General features: G+C 40.0%; 1 protein-coding gene across 5 annotated transcripts in view; it reads left to right on the forward strand.

The window, feature by feature from the left end:
• The window catches only part of LOC126198501 (NADH-cytochrome b5 reductase 2), a 51264-nt gene that overhangs the window by 24676 nt on the left and 7951 nt on the right, over positions 1-18637 (forward strand). For all 5 annotated transcript variants that reach the window (XM_049934879.1, XM_049934877.1, XM_049934880.1 and 2 more), the window contains 3 exons: positions 5441-5648; positions 5772-5890; positions 7797-8001. In XM_049934879.1, the coding sequence (XP_049790836.1) occupies positions 5441-5648; positions 5772-5890; positions 7797-8001 (532 nt within the window). The remainder of the gene's footprint in view (positions 1-5440; positions 5649-5771; positions 5891-7796; positions 8002-18637) is intronic.

Consider the following 18637-nt stretch of genomic DNA (forward strand, 5'->3'; position numbering starts at 1 on the left):
CACTTCTGCACCTGTCAAAAAGTGTTTGAGGTGTTTCGTTATGGGACCAAACAGATGAGTCTAGCGACGCAAGGTCTGGATGCTATGATGGATGCTGGAGCACCACCCACCCAGAGTTGGCAATTTTCCTCATGAACAATAGCAGCAACATGGGGGGGGGGGGGGGGGGTGAGCATTGTCATGATGTAGTTTGACACCATCAGCATTAATGTTGTGGTGTTTGTCACGAAGGCCACTAAACAACTTAGCCAGAGTTTTAATGTAAGTTGCAGCAGTCAAAGTGGTTCTGTGTTCAGCAGAGTCAACCAGTACCACACTGTGTATATTCCAGAATACTGTCGCAAGTACTTTCCCAGCAGATAGTCCTTGAATTTTTTTCTTACTGGGCAACCAATGTGTGTTCACTCTATAGAGGCCTACTTAGTAATGGGCTTACAGTGGTATGCCCATGACTCATCGCCAGTGACAATTCCTTTCAGAAAGCCACACCCTTCTTTGGAGTAACACATTAAATGATCCAAGCTTGTCATCATTCATCGGCCCTTGTGGTTGTCAGGTTCTTAGGCACCCAGTGAGCAATAACATTACAAAATTTCAATATGTCATGAACAGTATCGTGCACTAAACTGTAGAAAATGTTGCACTGCTGTGATAAGGTTCACAGTTGCACATGCTAGTCATTGAAAATTGCTGCCCTAGTGGCTCTGACATTCTGTGGGCTTGCAGCTGTTACTTGCTGCCTGGAGTGTGAGGAATCACTAAGGTTCACACTACCCTGTTGGAAGAATGCACGCCACCTGGAGACATTGCTACAGTCCATACAGTCATCCTCATACACATAACGCATGCTCCCATGAATTTCACTCTGTTTATGCCCTTTTGCCCACAAATATCGAACTGCACTTAGCTGCACATGACAGGTTGACAACAATAACATGTGCACCATTTCTGTTCTGTAGTTCACTTTCCTTGTTAGGGCTGCACATGAGAACAAAATACGTGCTGTAGTGCAAACTTCATTCTGTATCATTGTGAAATTACAGCATTCCAGCAGCGACACTAGGGGAGAAAAAAATTATTGTGCATGATTTTTCCAATCCTCTCCCATATTAATAATAATAACAATAATAATAATAATAATCCCCGTGGAGGCCCGGGAAAAGAATAGGCCTCCGGTATGTTCTGCCAGTCGTAAAAGGCGACGAAAAGAACAAACCACTAATAGGGCTAACCCCCCTTTTAGTGTGATTACTTGGTTCAGGACAGAACTAAAGAAGCCTTGGACAAGCGCCGTCATGGTCGGGGACGACGCTTGAACCCTATGCCCGCCCACAATGGTAACGACACTGCTAGCCAACTGGAAAATGATTTAAATCCAAATAGAGGTGTTTTGCAGGATATGCTTCCTGCAACCACCCTAGAAGGAAAACAAAGACAGAGGATGAGATGGTCAGATGAAGTTAATCGACACCTCATGTTCTGTTATTAACAAGCAACAAACCTAGGAGCCAACACAACTGGATACAGATCACAAGTACACACAACATTTATTACCAGATACCCAGAATTAAAATTTTTAACAGAACAACGACTAGCTGATCAGATCCGTGTAATAATCAAAAATAACAGGATACCCCAGTCAGAATTAGAAAACATCAAACAACAAGTACAACAAATACTAGAACAAAATAATGTGCAATCAGAAGAAGAAGAAAATACAGTAATGGACTCAAACATCCCAGAGCAAACAAACAAAGAACAACACACATCAATTAAACAATCAGAGGAAAACGACATCTTAAGACAGCCACCAGAACAAGCACAAATAGAACACGAAGTGACACACATGTTAGATATAGAAGAGAAATTTCAGCTGACATATATAGAATACAAAGACACAAATACAGACATTAGACCATTCTTGCATAGACCACCAAATAACCCACAAGTCGAAACAACAATAACAACTATCAACACAATCATACACAACAAAATAAATGAAAATACAACAATGGAAGAGTTACAACTACTGGTTTATGTAGGAGCACTCACTACACTAAATATACACACTAGGCAGAGATCAGAACCAACCAACACACAGAAGAAACCCACAAAACCAGCATGGCAACACAGGCTACAGATCAGAATAGAAAAACTGAGAAAAGACATCGGACAGCTAACACAATTTATAAGAAATGAAATATCAGACAAAAAACGAAAAAGGTTAGGTAAAATCTCACAACAAGAAGCAATGGAGCAATTAGATGAAAAGAAGCAGAAGTTACAAGCATTGGCCAAACGACTTAGAAGATACAAAAAAAGTGAAAATAGAAGGAAACAAAACCAAACATTCAACACAAACCAAAAGAAATTTTACCAGACAATAGATAACACACACATTAAAATAGACAATCCACCAAACATAACAGACATGGAACACTTCTGGAGCAACATATGGTCAAACCCGGTACAACATAACAGGCATGCATGGTGGATACAAGCAGAAACAGACACATACAAGATGATACCACAAATGCCTGAAGTGATAATTTTGCAACATGAAGTCACCCGAGCAATTAATTCTACGCACAATTGGAAAGCCCCTGGAAATGATAAAATAGCAAATTTCTGGCTAAAGAAGTTCACCTCAACACATTCACATCTAACTAAATTATTTAACAGTTACATTGCAGACCCATACACATTCCCTGATACACTTACACATGGAATAACCTATCTGAAACCTAAAGATCAAGCAGACACAGCAAACCCAGCTAAATATCGCCCCATAACATGTCTACCAACAATCTACAAAATATTAACTTCAGTCATTACACAGAAATTAATGACACATACAACACAGAACAAAATTATAAATGAAGAACAAAAAGGCTGTTGCAAAGGAGCACGAGGATGTAAAGAGCAACTGATAATAGATGCAGAGGTGACATATCAAGCTAAAACTAAACAAAGGTCACTACACTACGCATACATTGATTACCAAAAAGCTTTTGATAGTGTACCCCACTCATGGTTACTACAGATATTGGAAATATACAAAGTAGATCCTAAATTGATGCAGTTCCTAAACATAGTTATGAAAAACTGGAAAACCACACTTAATATCCAAACAAACTCTAATAATATCACATCACAGCCAATACAGATTAAGCGTGGAATATACCAAGGAGACTCATTAAGTCCTTTCTGGTTCTGCCTTGCTCTGAACCCACTATCCAACATGCTAAACAATACAAATTATGGATACAATATTACTGGAACATACCCACACAAAATCACACATTTGCTATACATGGATGATCTAAAACTACTGGCAGCAACCAATCAACAACTCAACCAATTACTAAAGATAACAGAAGGATTCAGCAATGATATAAGTATGGCTTTTGGAACAGACAAATGTAAGAAAAATAGCATAGTCAAGGGAAAACACACTAAACAAGAAGATTACATATTGGATAACAGCGACTGCATAGAAGCGATGGAAAAAACGGATGCCTATAAATATCTAGGATACAGGCAAAAAATAGGAATAGATAATACAAATATTAAAGAAGAACTAAAAGAAAAATATAGACAAAGACTAACAAAAATACTGAAAACAGAATTGACAGCAAGAAACAAGACAAAAGCTATAAATACCTATGCTATACCAATATTGACCTACTCATTTGGAGTAGTGAAATGGAGTAACACAGACCTAGAAGCACTCAATACACTTACACGATCACAATGCCACAAATATAGAATACATCACATACATTCAGCAACAGAAAGATTCACATTAAGCAGAAAGGAAGGAGGAAGGGGATTTATCGACATAAAAAACCTACATTATGGACAGGTAGACAATTTAAGAAAATTCTTTCTAGAACGAGCAGAAACTAGCAAAATACACAAGGCAATCACTCATATAAATACATCGGCTACACCACTGCAATTTCATAACCACTTCTACAACCCTTTAGATCACATAACATCAACAGATACGAAGAAAGCAAATTGGAAAAAGAAAACACTTCATGGCAAGCACCCATATCATCTAACACAGCCACACATTGATCAAGACGCATCCAACACATGGCTAAGAAAAGGCAATATATACAGTGAGACGGAAGGATTCATGATTGCAATACAGGATCAAACAATAAACACCAGATATTACAGCAAGCATATTATTAAAGATCCCAATAACACAACAGATAAATGCAGACTTTGTAAACAACAAATAGAAACAGTAGATCACATCACAAGCGGATGTACAATACTAGCAAATACAGAATACCCCAGAAGACATGACAATGTTGCAAAAATAATTCATCAACAGCTTGCCTTACAACGTAAACTTATAAAACAACACGTTCCTACATACAAGTATGCACCACAAAATGCACAGGAGAATGATGAATACAAATAATACTGGAACAAAACCATTATAACAGATAAAACAACACCACATAACAAACCTGACATCATACTCACCAATAAAAAGAAGAAATTAACACAACTAATTGAAATATCCGTACCCAATACAACAAATATACAAAAGAAAACAGGAGAAAAAAAATTGAAAAATACATCCAACTGGCTGAGGAAGTCAAGGACATGTGGCATCAGGATAAAGTTGACATTATACCAATTATACTATCAACTACAGGAGTCATACCACACAATATCCATCAGTACATCAATGCAATACAGCTACATCCAATCTTATATATACAACTACAGAAATCCGTAATTATTGATACATGTTCAATTACCCGGAAGTTCCTAAATGCAATATAACATATACCGTACAGTTAAAAGGAAGTGACGCTTGATCAAGGTCCGCGTCACTTTCCATTTTTAACCAGACTTAACATCTGAGAAAGTAAAGAAATAATAATAATAATAATAATAATAATAATAATAATAATAATAATAATAATAATATTATGTTGTCACCTACATAAAGTATCCTGTGGCGAGTGTTGCACTTGTAAATATGACAGACAGAATTTCCTCTGCAAACAATATATATGGAATAATTGATTTTTGGGGGAGGGATAGCAGCAGCACATGTACTTCAAAACTAGTTGCTTTAGTCCTCAAAAATTCTCACAGAACCTTGTAATGTAGGCAGCTGTTCCTGCTTGTATGGAAATACGCAAAACTATAGTACACATCACTTGTTAATGCTATAGATATGAATTAGTATAACATGTCATGGTGTCTGCAGTTGTACCGCATAAATTGTTCATGCATGCTGAATTTAAAGAGAGATCTAGAAATTTTTCCAAAAAGATGATTCTGTGTAGTGGTTTCAAATGGTGTTTGTAACAAATATTTGCATGTGGATATATAAACTACGTCAAAATATGTAACTGGAAGTAGGACTTTCATGTAATTTAAAACACTCCAATAAATTTGTTTTCAGGCTGTTCCAGTGGTGGTGGGTGTTGGTGTTGTTATTGTGACTGCAATATTGGCAAAAGTATATTTTAGTCGGAAGAAGTCAAAAGAGCCTTTGATTACTTTAAAAGATCCCACTGTAAAATATGCTTTACCTCTGATCGAGAAGAAAGTTATTAGCCATGATACTAGGAAGTTCCGGTTTGGTCTTCCATCAGAACAACATATTCTGGGTATGGTATAAAGTATATGTACTGGTATTAAGTTAATACTTTTACAATTATTCATCTTTGAAAGTCCATTTAATGTGCCATTATGAATAGATCACTCCACTAAAGAGTGTTGCTCTTCTGTAGGTCTCCCTATTGGCCAACACATACATCTTTCTGCAAAAATTGATGATCAGATTGTTATTCGGTCATACACACCAGTTTCAAGTGATGAAGATAAGGGTTATATGGATCTTGTCATTAAGGTAAGCACCCATAAGTTGTAATTTTTAAGTATACAGTTGTAACACATGGTGTGTGGACTTTGGAACCATTGAAACTTGTTGTTCAACCATGAAATAAGGTTTACTGATGTAGCTGGTCTTATGACAGCACACATGTGTGCTCAGTTTAAGGATGGCATTTATCTCGGAAACAAATGGTCTTTGGTTATAATGGTCTCTTATCTCCATTTTAACCTTACTGTTAAAACAGATAAGAATAACCGGTTAATTAAATAAACAATTTGTTTTTTTATTGCTAGTATTTCCGGCAGTAATCATAGTCATTGAACAAAGATTTAAAAAATTCTTAAACTCACTCAGTCTTTTGAATCATAGAATCTAAATATCAAATAAAATAGATAACCAAGATAAAACTTAATCCATCCACAATTTGGTGCTTTGCTCGAAAAGCCCTGTGGTGTTGAATAAAACAAAAAAAAGTTCACCAATAATCTCATACTGATTATAATTTTTTAAAATCTCTGCTCAAAACCATATTTTAATCAAGGACCACATCACCATTTTGGCATTACAAATAGTCGGTGCTAAAGGGTGAAAACTGAGGTTGGAGGTCACTATTTCTTGTGTTAATATGCCTATTTCAAAGGGTTACAAGCAGATAATGGCATATTATGTAGACACACTCAGCAGATCAGCTACTCCTTATTTTTACCTTATTTTTATTGTCAAGCATGAATCAGGTAACGTTTTAATATATTAATGTTGCCATAACTCTCTCTCTCTTTTTCTCTCTCCTTTTATTTCATAGAAATTACAGACAAATAATAAGCTTTTGTGTAAAAGTAAAATATGTATCTTCACTTATTAATGGGACTTTTGAAACAATTGATTTTTACAGACAAAAACAAATGTTTATTTGAAATAGTCAAATGAACAATTTAAATAGTGGGCAAAATATAACATCTACTAGGAACAATTTCATGGTAATAGTTAAAATTTCGATAATGACTTAATCCATTAGCAAAGATTTTACTGTCCAGTCTGTTCGTAAATATTCATTATGTATTGTGTTGTATATTAAATTGGTTCTATCACCAGAAACAGTACCCTTCAAAGATACTCATATTCAGAACCCACAGAACTTGCTACCAAACTGGTTTTAAAAAGTTTTATTTAAAGACAAAATGTTTTGGCACTCTTGCTAAGGCAAATTGATACCTTGCATTTGTACCTGGCTATCTGTAAACAAAATAAAAATACCTGTTGTAACTGAGACCAAACAAACACTGAGAAATACCTGTTACTGTATTCAGAACTAAAAGTACCGATTTAGGTTTTACAAGTCGGTTTTTCCCATCCCTAGTTAAATTGTCCTCTGTTAGATTCAGCTATCGAGCTACGGCAGTACTTCTAAAATCTTTCAGTATTAAAATGTACCTAGACCTCCGAGGAAAGGAACACTTTTGAGATGGGAAAGGGGTCAGTGTTGGTCAGTGACAGGATTGAGAGCGGAAGTCTACGAAGGACACGCCCCCCCCCCCTCTCCCCCTTCCCTGTGGCTTGACCATAAAAATTTCTTCCTGGTTGCCTCTCCTCCTTTCACAATGACCTTCAAATTGTCAGCAACCATTTCCTTTCCCTGTTTCCTTTCCCTGTTTCCTTTTTCCTGTCACCCCAATCTAGCTGTAGTGTCGGCACGATGTAATTGGTCAGGACAGTTCAGCCGTGTGTGTGTGTGTGTGTGTGTGTGTGTGTGTGTGTGTGTGTGTGTGTGTAGATTTGGCTACATTCTTCGTCTTGCTGATGTTCCTGTCGTCTCCGTTCCTCAGATATACAGTGATTTTTGTTTACTCCTTCCTGTGTTTTAGCAAGGACTTCCCATTACCACATTCATAAGTTTTTAAATTGTTAATTGACATTGTTTCAGGTTTACTTCAGGAATGTTCATCCAAAATTTCCTGAAGGTGGCAAGATGAGCCAATATCTTGAGGATATGAAAATAGGTGATACAATTGATGTGCGTGGACCGTCTGGTCGCTTAGTGTATCTTGGTAATGGCCGCTTTTCCATAAAAGTGCTTAGGAAGGATCCAGCATCAACTGTGGTAGTCAAAAAGGTTGCAATGATTGCAGGTATGGGTAACAGATGTAAATTACTCATTTTCCATAAACTGAGACACCAATTATACTGAAATATATTGTTCACTATTATTGTTATTATATTTGCACATTATAGGGCCAAGATTTGCATTCTATGTAAGTATCCAAGGTTTCTTATTAAACTGTTGTTAGAATTTTAATTATATACAGTAATTTTGTACACAATCATGTGTGTGATTTAGCAAGCTCAACTAGTGTAGTGTTGAAAATATAATCATTTTCATAGTAGTATAATTGTAAGTAGTAAATTACTACTTGGGTACAGTGTAGCATATATGTACTTAGACCCATCAAGGTCTCTTGCTCTGTGAGAGCAAGCTTGCCCAGGCAATTGGGACTACGTGGGTGGACTTTTGTACCCGCAGCAGCCCAAATCTTTACAGAGTGCTGCACTGAGGAGAGATATCAATGTCAGTAGGTGAGGCCTGGCACGAAGTCTGCGTTCCAAAACATCCCAAAGGTGTTCTTTAAGATGCAGGTTGAGACTCTGTGCAGGCCAGTCCACTACAGGGATGTTATTATCGTGCAACCAGTCCGCCACAGGCAATGCACTATGAACAGATGCTTGATCGTGCTGAAACATGCAATCGCCATCCTCAAATTGCTCTTCAATAGTGGGAAGCAAGAAGGTGCTTAAAACATCAATGTAGGCCTGTGCTGTGATAGAGCCATGCAACACAACAAGGGGTGCAAGCCCCCTCCATGAAAAACAAGACCACACCATAACACCACTGCCTCCGAATCTTACTGTTGACAGTATGCACACTGGCAGATGACATTCACCAGGCATTCGCCATACCCACACCTTGCCTTGAGATTGCCACATTGTGTACCGTGATTCATCATTCCACACAATGTTTTTCCTCTGTTCAATCATCCAATGTTTATGCTCCTTACACCAAGCGAGGCGTTGTTAGGCATTCACCAGCGTGATGTGTGGCTTATGATCAGCCGCTTGACCATGAAATCAGTTTTCTCACTTCCTGCCTAACTGTCATAGTACTTGCAGTGGATCCTGATGCAGCTTGGAATTCCTGTGTGATGGTCTGGATAATTGTGTGCCTATTACACATTATGACCCATGTCAACTGTCGGTGGTATATATCAGTCAACAAACGAAGTCAACCTGTACGCTTTTGTGCTGTACATGTCCCTTCAGTTTTCCACTTCACTATCACAATGGAAACAGTGGACCTAGGGATGTTGAGTGTGGAAATCTCGTGTACAGATGCCCAATAACCTGACTATGTTCGAAGTCAATGAGTTCCGCGGAGTGCTCCGTATCATGATGTCTAATCACTACTGAGGTCGCTGATATGGAATACCTGGCAGTAGGTTGCAGCATAATGCACCTAATATGAGAAACATGTTTTTGTGGGTGTCCTGATACTTCTGACCATATAGTATATTTACTTTTATGTAAACAGGAGACCTTTGAAGAAGTTTCACCCAGCATCTGGAAAACCTTGGACACCGCAGATTGTAACAAAAGAATGGAGGATCTTCTGAGTGAATCCATTGATAAGAAACTTAAGGGAGATGTGATGGCCAGTATAATCAAATTGATGCAACCACTGCTAAAGCAAACTGGAATGAACTTGGAGACGTCCAGAAGACTTATTCCATAAATTCCACAGGCGCCAAGGATATATGGTGTGGTGAGATCCTAAAGGCTTTTACTTTATCGCCCATTGTGAATGGAATTAATCACCAACGAACAGCATAGCAAAAGAACTGCCTCCAGAGCTTTGATATGTGGTGAGCCACATAGATTTGTATGTTAAGACTCCACCCAATTTATTGTACTTTTAAAAGATAAGTGTATCTTGGCTATAGACGTGACGGTCAGCTTCGATGTGAAGTCTTTATTCATGAATGACCAGTGTCTTAACACAATGAACATGTTAGAGGAGCGCATGGCACCAGATGTCTGCAGCTAGTGTGCCACTGTTTAATGACCACTTATTTCAGGGGAAAGGGAAATTATATGAACAGATAGATGGTGTAGCTGTGGGTTTCTCTCTCACCTGTCACAGCCGACATCTTCATGGAAGTATTGGAAGAAACAGCACTCCAGTCTGTACTGGTACACCCAGAATTTTGGCTCAGATATGTTGATGACTCCTTCGTTATCTGTAACACGGAGAAGAAGAGCTACAGAATTTCCACCAACACCTCAATCGGAAGCACAGTAGGATTCAATTTACTATGGAGATAGAAAAGAATGGCGTGCTGCCTTTCTTCAGTGGGGAAGTTTACTGAAAGCCTAATGATATACTTGGCCATAGAGTATACACAAGGCCCCCGCCACCATATGCCATCTCCCACCCTCGCCCACTGCAGAAGAAATCCCCCCTGCACACTTTAACCAAAAGAGCGCGCAGGATCAGTGATGCAGAACTTCTGAAGACTGAAAAGACTGAACTACAAAATCTCAGGTCTATATTTGGAGCCAGTGGTTATGTGATGAAGATAATAGATAAAACAAAGATGGCAAAGGATGAAGGCAATAGGGAAGTGCAGGAGGAAGCACAAAACGTTACCTTAGGGGTTACTGAATGTGTGGGCAAAACTGTATGCCGAGCAGGTATCACGCCGACTTTTTGAAATAGCGACAGAATAAAAGATGTTCTTGGCTCAGTGAAAGATGCAGTTGACAAGCTATGTGCTGTTGGAGTTTACAAAATTGGCTGCTAGTGTTGATTACTGTATGTAGGTGGGACAGGGTGGCCGTCACTCACAGGTATCTAGACATCAAAGACATATCAAACTAAAAATAAAAAACTAAAAAGTCAGTGGTGGCAGAATCTAGGACAAGTGTAGCAAAAATGCAAAACTTCAAGAAGCCCACATATTGCAAAACGACGTCTTACCTTCAGGAGGAAGATTAGAGAAGTGATAGAAATAGCCAAGCGACCTACCACCATGAAGAGAGGGGACGGGTATTGACTTCCTGTGTGTCTGTGCTGTCAGCAGCAACAGCTATACGGAACTGCAGCTCACATGAACCAACACACACAGGCTCGTGGGAGACCACAACAGCTGCAGGTACACAGAGTACTGACAGGCCTCGGCCAGCACTAGCCAACAAGTAAGCAACATTACGTTATAACTGGCACCTGTTTCCCATTCACCTATTCCCACCAGTGGCAAGCAATAAAGCAAACACCAATCAAGAACATCTATTTCCATCAATGAAAATGAAATATGAAAACACCAGCAAAGGACGCCTAACACCCCTCTTTCTTGTCCTCAATAGCATATCAGAGTTTGATAACAGCCTTTTTCACCAGTATATAAGAACGAAACTTTTTCTCATTCCGCTGGTGTTTTTTTTTTTTTTGGGGGGGGGGGGGGAGGAGGAGGAGGAGGAGGAGGAGGAGGAGGACACCCTGAGCCATATCTCAAATAGTTCCTGCAGTTTGTGAAGCTTTGGTTAAAGGATTTCAGGATTATGTACAGGTAACTCTGAACATGTATTTGATGATGTACATTATTATTTTCAGATTCAAACTAATTTACTTTATCATTTTAAGTGAAGATAATTGCTTCAGCTTGGTGTCTGAAAGACATTCCACTATATGTAATGGGGGAATCTGAACCTGAAGTTGACAGTCCCCCTGCCGCTTCTACATTTGCTCCTGTGCCTCCTAAGAACACTCACCTCCACCTCATATAGTGTATTACGAATGTTTTTGTGGCAGTTGCCCCTGCAGTTTGCTGTCCACAAGTTGTCCAAACTAACTTGATAGGGTTTGTTGTTGTTCTTGTTATTTTTCTTGTCATTGCTGCAACATTTGTCATCTTGTTTAAGGGGGGGGGGTCACTTCTTCAACCCCTCTCTTAGCCCGATTTTGTGGAGGCGGGATACTTCCCCCTTCATCTTGTACATTTTGAACAGTTCATGGTATCTCTTGCAAACATGAAGTCAATTTTATTTGGTTCAGATGCAAATGACTGAAAATGAGTGACATGCAAAAGAAAGCATGTTTAGCCAGGTGCTCCACTTCACCCATTGTGGGAAGCATGTTGTCTTACAGTACCCAGTTGTTAGTTGGAGCTAATGTTACAGTTACAAAGGGTCATTAACATTGTGTTGATTGCTGTTGTTGACACCAGTTAAATCATTTTTATATGCCGATGTTGACTGCCAAGGAAGAATTTCAGATGGGGGTGTTTTTAAGAATGATGCTATAAGTGAACTAATAAAAAATAAATAAATAAATAAATAAATAAAACTGAACTTTCCAGCTCTGGAGGGACAAAGCCACTACCATGTATATTCATATATTTATGGCAGGTGATGTTTTTCCACTACAAGAAAACATCATGAAACTATATCTAGGAAGGCACAATGAAGGCTCAAAGTAAAGAATTTTTAAATACTGACTGTCAAAGGTAAGGGTGGTTGTGGAAAATACATGTGGAATAATTGCATCAGTGTTCGTTCCAAAAAAAAGTTTCGTTGCAATCGGAGAAGGTGCAAAGAGTTACAATGAAAACAGTATGTCGCTACAATTTTTTAAGGAAAAATGCAAAGTCAAGGAGCTATTAAAACCCACAAGGAAGTTTAGAATCTTAATGCCTGTAGATAGGTGAAGTGATCCCAGGAACTGCAGAATCTATTTTTGCACCCTCAAATGTACATCATGGAAAACTTCAGTCACATATAAAGAAATCTGTGATGAACTTGCAAATTACTGTGTAAGCCCACATGGAGTTATACCATTACAAAATAATTGTAGCTAAAAATTGTTATGCAGTATTGAATAAAAATAAACGTGAGCAAGAAACCTTGTTTACCTCTTCAGTTGTCACTTTTTTCGTTTGGTTCCTAATATCGTGCAGGAACTGTAGACATCGAAAAGGAAACTGCTTTGACTCATAAGCAAAATCTGCACCACTCTCAGATCTCTTACTTTTGTCAAGTTTGCTGTCCTTATGTCTGTACTGAGAAATGATAGATCTGATCTTCTTGTCAACATCACTGCTGCTGGTGTAAAGCACCACAGCATTTTTTTTTTCCCCCAATGAGTCTTGTTTAAATTTAATATTTTTTGTAATTTTGGCTTCTAACATTCCAGAGGTACTCATATGCCTCATATAGTGAGGCAAGTTCATGAACTTTGCACCTCATCCACACCTTAATCCAACACACAGAAAGACAACACGCACATAAGAATTGAGATAGAATCCAAACATTGGTGTTGTGTAATGATATTTAATGGTAACAGCCCATGAACAATGCACCTTTGACTTGCTGACACAGCCATGGAACACTGTTCTTGTGTTGCCCACATCAGTAGTCCAGTACTACGGACAATGTTGTTAACTCAGTGTAAACGTGGCTTTAGACAGCTGTCTGATATCAGGAACTGACCATTGCAAGGACAGTGAACAGTTTGGCTTGTTGATCTTGCTTGAGACTGCAACTGCTTTCTGTGTCACTAAAGCTTCTGATGATATCACCAGCACTGGAAGATGAAAACGTTAGGCCGTGTCGTATGTGAGTGACAGAAGTGAGCGACTTATGGATACGCGACACTTCAGTGACGAGCAGCAGCATTGGGCGAAAAGCTTGGGTGTCCTGCGTATGACTGACCATGTTGCACTACAAGATGGCTGCTTAGAACCAAGCAGCTGTTTCTGTAAAATGGCGTCCCTAACCTGTGGAATACTGTAGCTGGAGAGTAAGGCTACAGAATTAGGTTTACTTAAGAAATAAAGCGAAAAGGAATGCTATGCATGAAATTTACAAAGGGAGGAATCTCCATGGAGAATTTCATAAATAAACTACGAAGACCACCAGACAAATTCTTCAATTACATGTGAATGAGCAGAGGAGCATTAGATTCAATTACAAATGTGTTTTACATGACCAAGAACTTCCAAGAGTCAATAAATGCAGAGGAATGATTACTTAGTGACTAACTACGCTAAATACAAACATAAGTACACAAATTGACACCTGTGAAGTAAAGCTAGCTGTGGTGTAGGGGTAGTGTATTCAGTTCGTGATTACGTGTTTGGTAAAGGTCCAGGGCTAGATTCCGGACAGTTTTACTGACTCAGTTAAAATTCTGTATACTAAGTGTTATGTATACTGTTTACACTGCATCACTAAGTATGGTTTTAAGGTCTTGCGAAAGAAGTTGATCTTCACGCCTATCCCAGTACATCACACACATTTAATTCCTAATAAATTACAATGAATCTGAGCCGTAGTAAAGTTAACTTTGAAAAGTGCGCCGCAGCGTGTAGCATGAAGCAGTTCCCTCCGTTTTCTGCCGGTGGCTCCTTTGTCGCAATTGAAGGCTTCGGTGTCTCCCTCTAGCGGGAAAGGAGAAAAGTGGGTTGTTCGCGTGGGTTTAAGAAGTGGCTGCATGAGCTCTTGTAGTGAGTTGGCAGTCGGGGCATCAAGAAGCGACTTCTCTGCCGGTGCTAGAGGGACAGCACGCAGACCGCGGCATCTGCAAAAGCGACGTGAACAGCGGCTCCGTGGTACGGGGCATTAACTGCTCGTCTCGAAAGGAATAGGGGCCTTATCTGCAGTTCAGCCTTATGCTGTCGACTGGCGAGGAGGTTCTGAAAATTGGTGCGCCTTCCTGCATCCGTTGAAACGGCTGGCAGTGGGCGGCTCGGCAGAGCATTTGGAGGTGCTGCATTGGTTCAGTCTGGGAGTCATAACGCACCAGAAGTTGAGTATTGATTGTTAACAGATTTTATGAAGTTTAATTGAATTCAATTTACTTATTTTTGTTAATTATACCAGCTGTATTTTTTGGGGTTTCCCGCCATTCATTCTCGTCTGCCCACGTGCAGGAAGGTGGTAATACTAGAAAGGGTGGTCCGTTTGTCCCATTTTGAGGACGAAAGAGGAGGAGGGGAGGGGGGGGAGTCAGAGTAAATCTGTGGTTCGGATTGCTTCTTTCCCCTCCCAGCTTACCTACGGGTTTATTTGACTGTTAGCCTCTGCCATGTCTGTGAAAGTCTAAGGCACCAATGACTGTACTGTTTAAAATGCAAGGCACTAAGACCTGATCCATTCTCTTGCCTGCCATAACTAGTATTACTAGACTCACGTGTAAAAGGTACTCTGAGAAAGAAGAAAAATTCCTTTTGCCTCGTGGTAAGAACTAGTTAATTGCATAACGAACTCCTGCTCATCTGGAAGCTGTAACTTACGTATATTTGTGTTTATGTATATTTGGCTATAATCAAGCAAGGTTGTTAATGTACGCCGTAGTGGATTTTTTATATTGTTTCTAGTCAGCAGAAACTGTTGTGTGTTTTTCCAATTCAATACCTTTTAAGGCTTTTACTCAATGTGCTTATGTGTTTTATACAGGTAGTTGGTTATTAGTGTGGGGGTTTTTTTTTTTTTCCCCATGCAAAAGTTTGCCATTTCATTACGGGTAGAAATTGTTGCCTTGAAAGGAGAATGTTGTAAAAGTTTGCAAGTCCTACCTGGTGAGCGTGTGTGTTTGCCATAAGTTAACCGGTAGAAATTTGTAAAATTTGTTTTTATTTATTTTATAAATTTTGGAAATGTTAATGTTATTAACTCTGTGCCCCCCTCCCCCGTGTGGTGCATGACTCATGCGTTTTGGTTTTTCTATTTTGAGAACTTTTGTAAACAGGATTGTTAGATTCTGCGCCATTTAATGAATGGAGTGAAATTCACGTGTTATTTAGCTGAGCTTGAAATATTATACGGCATCATGTTGTATACGTTAAATTGCTTGCCTTTTACTGGCATGAAATTTTTTTATAATAATTTAAAAGTCCTTTGCTATTGTAAATTGTGACTTAATTGTTAAAAGATTGTTGGTCTTTCTTAAAAATATCGTAAAGTCTTGCACCAAGTTTGAATAAAGAGTATTATTGAAAATTATTCCTCGGCACCTTCTTCCACTTTACATTTTGTGTATTGATCACCTTTGGTGAACCAGTAGTAATTTTACAGATATTTGATGATGTGAACGTAATTCACCAGTGGTCAATGTTAAGGCCAAGCATTTCAATTACTCTAAATAAAAAATATTAGGGAAACGTCCGGTGCACCTCATTTTCTGTTCACGATTTGGAGCATCATTAAAAGGCACATAGAACATTTCTCTGATCTACTTATTTCTTTTACACAAATCATTTCATAACATATTTGAGTGATTTCTTCCATTTTTTAATTTCAACTTTTATTCAGAAAACATGATCTTACTGACTCCTCGTTTGCCTTCCTAACGTACTTGATTCGAAGGAAGCCTTTTTGACATTTAAATACCGCAGCAATGTATCCTTTCATGTGCAAAATAGCTAGGTCTCGAACAGATGAAATTTTTGACACTTAATTTATAACAGCTTTTCATGAAATATTTAAATTTTTCCTCAGATTATTAATTAAGTTTTCATTAATTACCCTGATTACTTTCAAGCAGTTAACTATTTTCATGACAAACTAGACCCCATCTGGTGACTTAGATACCCTGTTTACCTGTTTCTGTCCTTTTGTTTGGCTATGAAAATTTGGAGAAAGCCTCATGGTGTAAGTTATAGGGAGTCTTGTTTTTGCTCTGCTCATGAGTTTACAAAAACCTATCGAGTGTTAATCATATGATAAAATAGTCCTTTCTGCGTGCTGTCATTTCCAAAATATGTTGTTTCGATATCTTGAACTTTTTATGTGAGATGATGATTTTTTACGACTACTTGATTCTTGAAGCACAGGAAATGTTCGGACGCACCGCGAGCGACCCGTCTGCGGGTATAACAACCAATACCTCAAGAATGAAAAGAGATACCACTGTGGTTTCAACTTTAAATACAATTTAGATATATTGGTTACATTTCATATGCAATAATGTGTGGCCGTAAATGAACTATACAGGAAGTCTACACAATGTGATTTTACCTCTGCAAATTCTTAAATTTTGTGCAGCCATGTACTCAATTTCGTGCAGCTCAGTAACTACACTCCTGGAAATGGAAAAAAGAACACATTGACACCGGTGTGTCAGACCCACCATACTTGCTCCGGACACTGCGAGAGGGCTGTACAAGCAATGATCACACGCACGGCACAGCGGACACACCAGGAACCGCGGTGTTGGCCGTCGAATGGCGCTAGCTGCGCAGCATTTGTGCACCGCCGCCGTCAGTGTCAGCCAGTTTGCCGTGGCATACGGAGCTCCATCGCAGTCTTTAACACTGGTAGCATGCCGCGACAGCGTGGACATGAACCGTATGTGCAGTTGACGGACTTTGAGCGAGGGCGTATAGTGGGCATGCGGGAGGCCGGGTGGACGTACCGCCGAATTGCTCAACACGTGGGGCGTGATGTCTCCACAGTACATCGATGTTGTCGCCAGTGGTCGGCGGAAGGTGCACGTGCCCGGCGACCTGGGACCGGACCGCAGCGACGCACGGATGCACGCCAAGACCGTAGGATCCTACGCAGTGCCGTAGGGGACCGCACCGCCACTTCCCAGCAAATTAGGGACACTGTTGCTCCTGGGGTATCAGCGAGGACCATTCGCAACCGTCTCCATGAAGCTGGGCTACGGTCCCGCACACCGTTAGGCCGTCTTCCGCTCACGCCCCAACATTGTGCAGCCCGCCTCCAGTGGTGTCGCGACAGGCGTGAATGGAGGGACGAATGGAGACGTGTCGTCTTCAGCGATGAGAGTCGCTTCTGCCTTGGTGCCAATGATGGTCGTATGCGTGTTTGGCGCCGTGCAGGTGAGCGCCACAATCAGGACTGCATACGACCGAGGCACACAGGGCCAACACCCGGCATCATGGTGTGGGGAGCGATCTCCTACACTGGCCGTACACCACTGGTGATCGTCGAGGGGACACTGAATAGTGCACGGTACATCCAAACCGTCATCGAACCCATCGTTCTACCATTCCTAGACCGGCAAGGGAACTTGCTGTTCCAACAGGACAATGCACGTCCGCATGTATCCCGTGCCACCCAACGTGCTCTAGAAGGTGTAAGTCAACTACCCTGGCCAGCAAGATCTCCGGATCTGTCCCCCATTGAGCATGTTTGGGACTGGATGAAGCGTCGTCTCACGTGGTCTGCACGTCCAGCACGAACACTGGTCCAACTGAGGCGCCAGGTGGAAATGGCATGGCAAGCCGTTCCACAGGACTACATCCAGCATCTCTACGATCGTCTCCATGGGAGAATAGCAGCCTGCATTGCTGCGAAAGGTGGATATACACTGTACTAGTGCCGACATTGTGCATGCTCTGTTGCCTGTGTCTATGTGCCTGTGGTTCTGTCAGTGTGATCATGTGATGTATCTGACCCCAGGAATGTGTCAATAAAGTTTCCCCTTCCTGGGACAATGAATTCACAGTGTTCTTATTTCAATTTCCAGGAGTGTATGATGAATAAGAACATAAATTCATACCTTTATCATTTAAAGGTATCAAGCTATAGGTTGTGGAAGAATCAAAATTTTTCACCGAATAGTTTTCTTAAAAACGGATGTTAAGTAATTCATAGCTGCCGTTGTGTCTGCTCCACTGCTTTGCCGAGAAGACACTTGGCTGTCGCTCTGTCGCTGGTGCTGCAGCGATAAGATTCCAACATGTTTGAATT

The sequence above is a fragment of the Schistocerca nitens genome, chromosome 8 (assembly GCF_023898315.1).
Source record: "Schistocerca nitens isolate TAMUIC-IGC-003100 chromosome 8, iqSchNite1.1, whole genome shotgun sequence".
Taxonomy (NCBI): Eukaryota; Metazoa; Arthropoda; class Insecta; order Orthoptera; family Acrididae; genus Schistocerca; species Schistocerca nitens.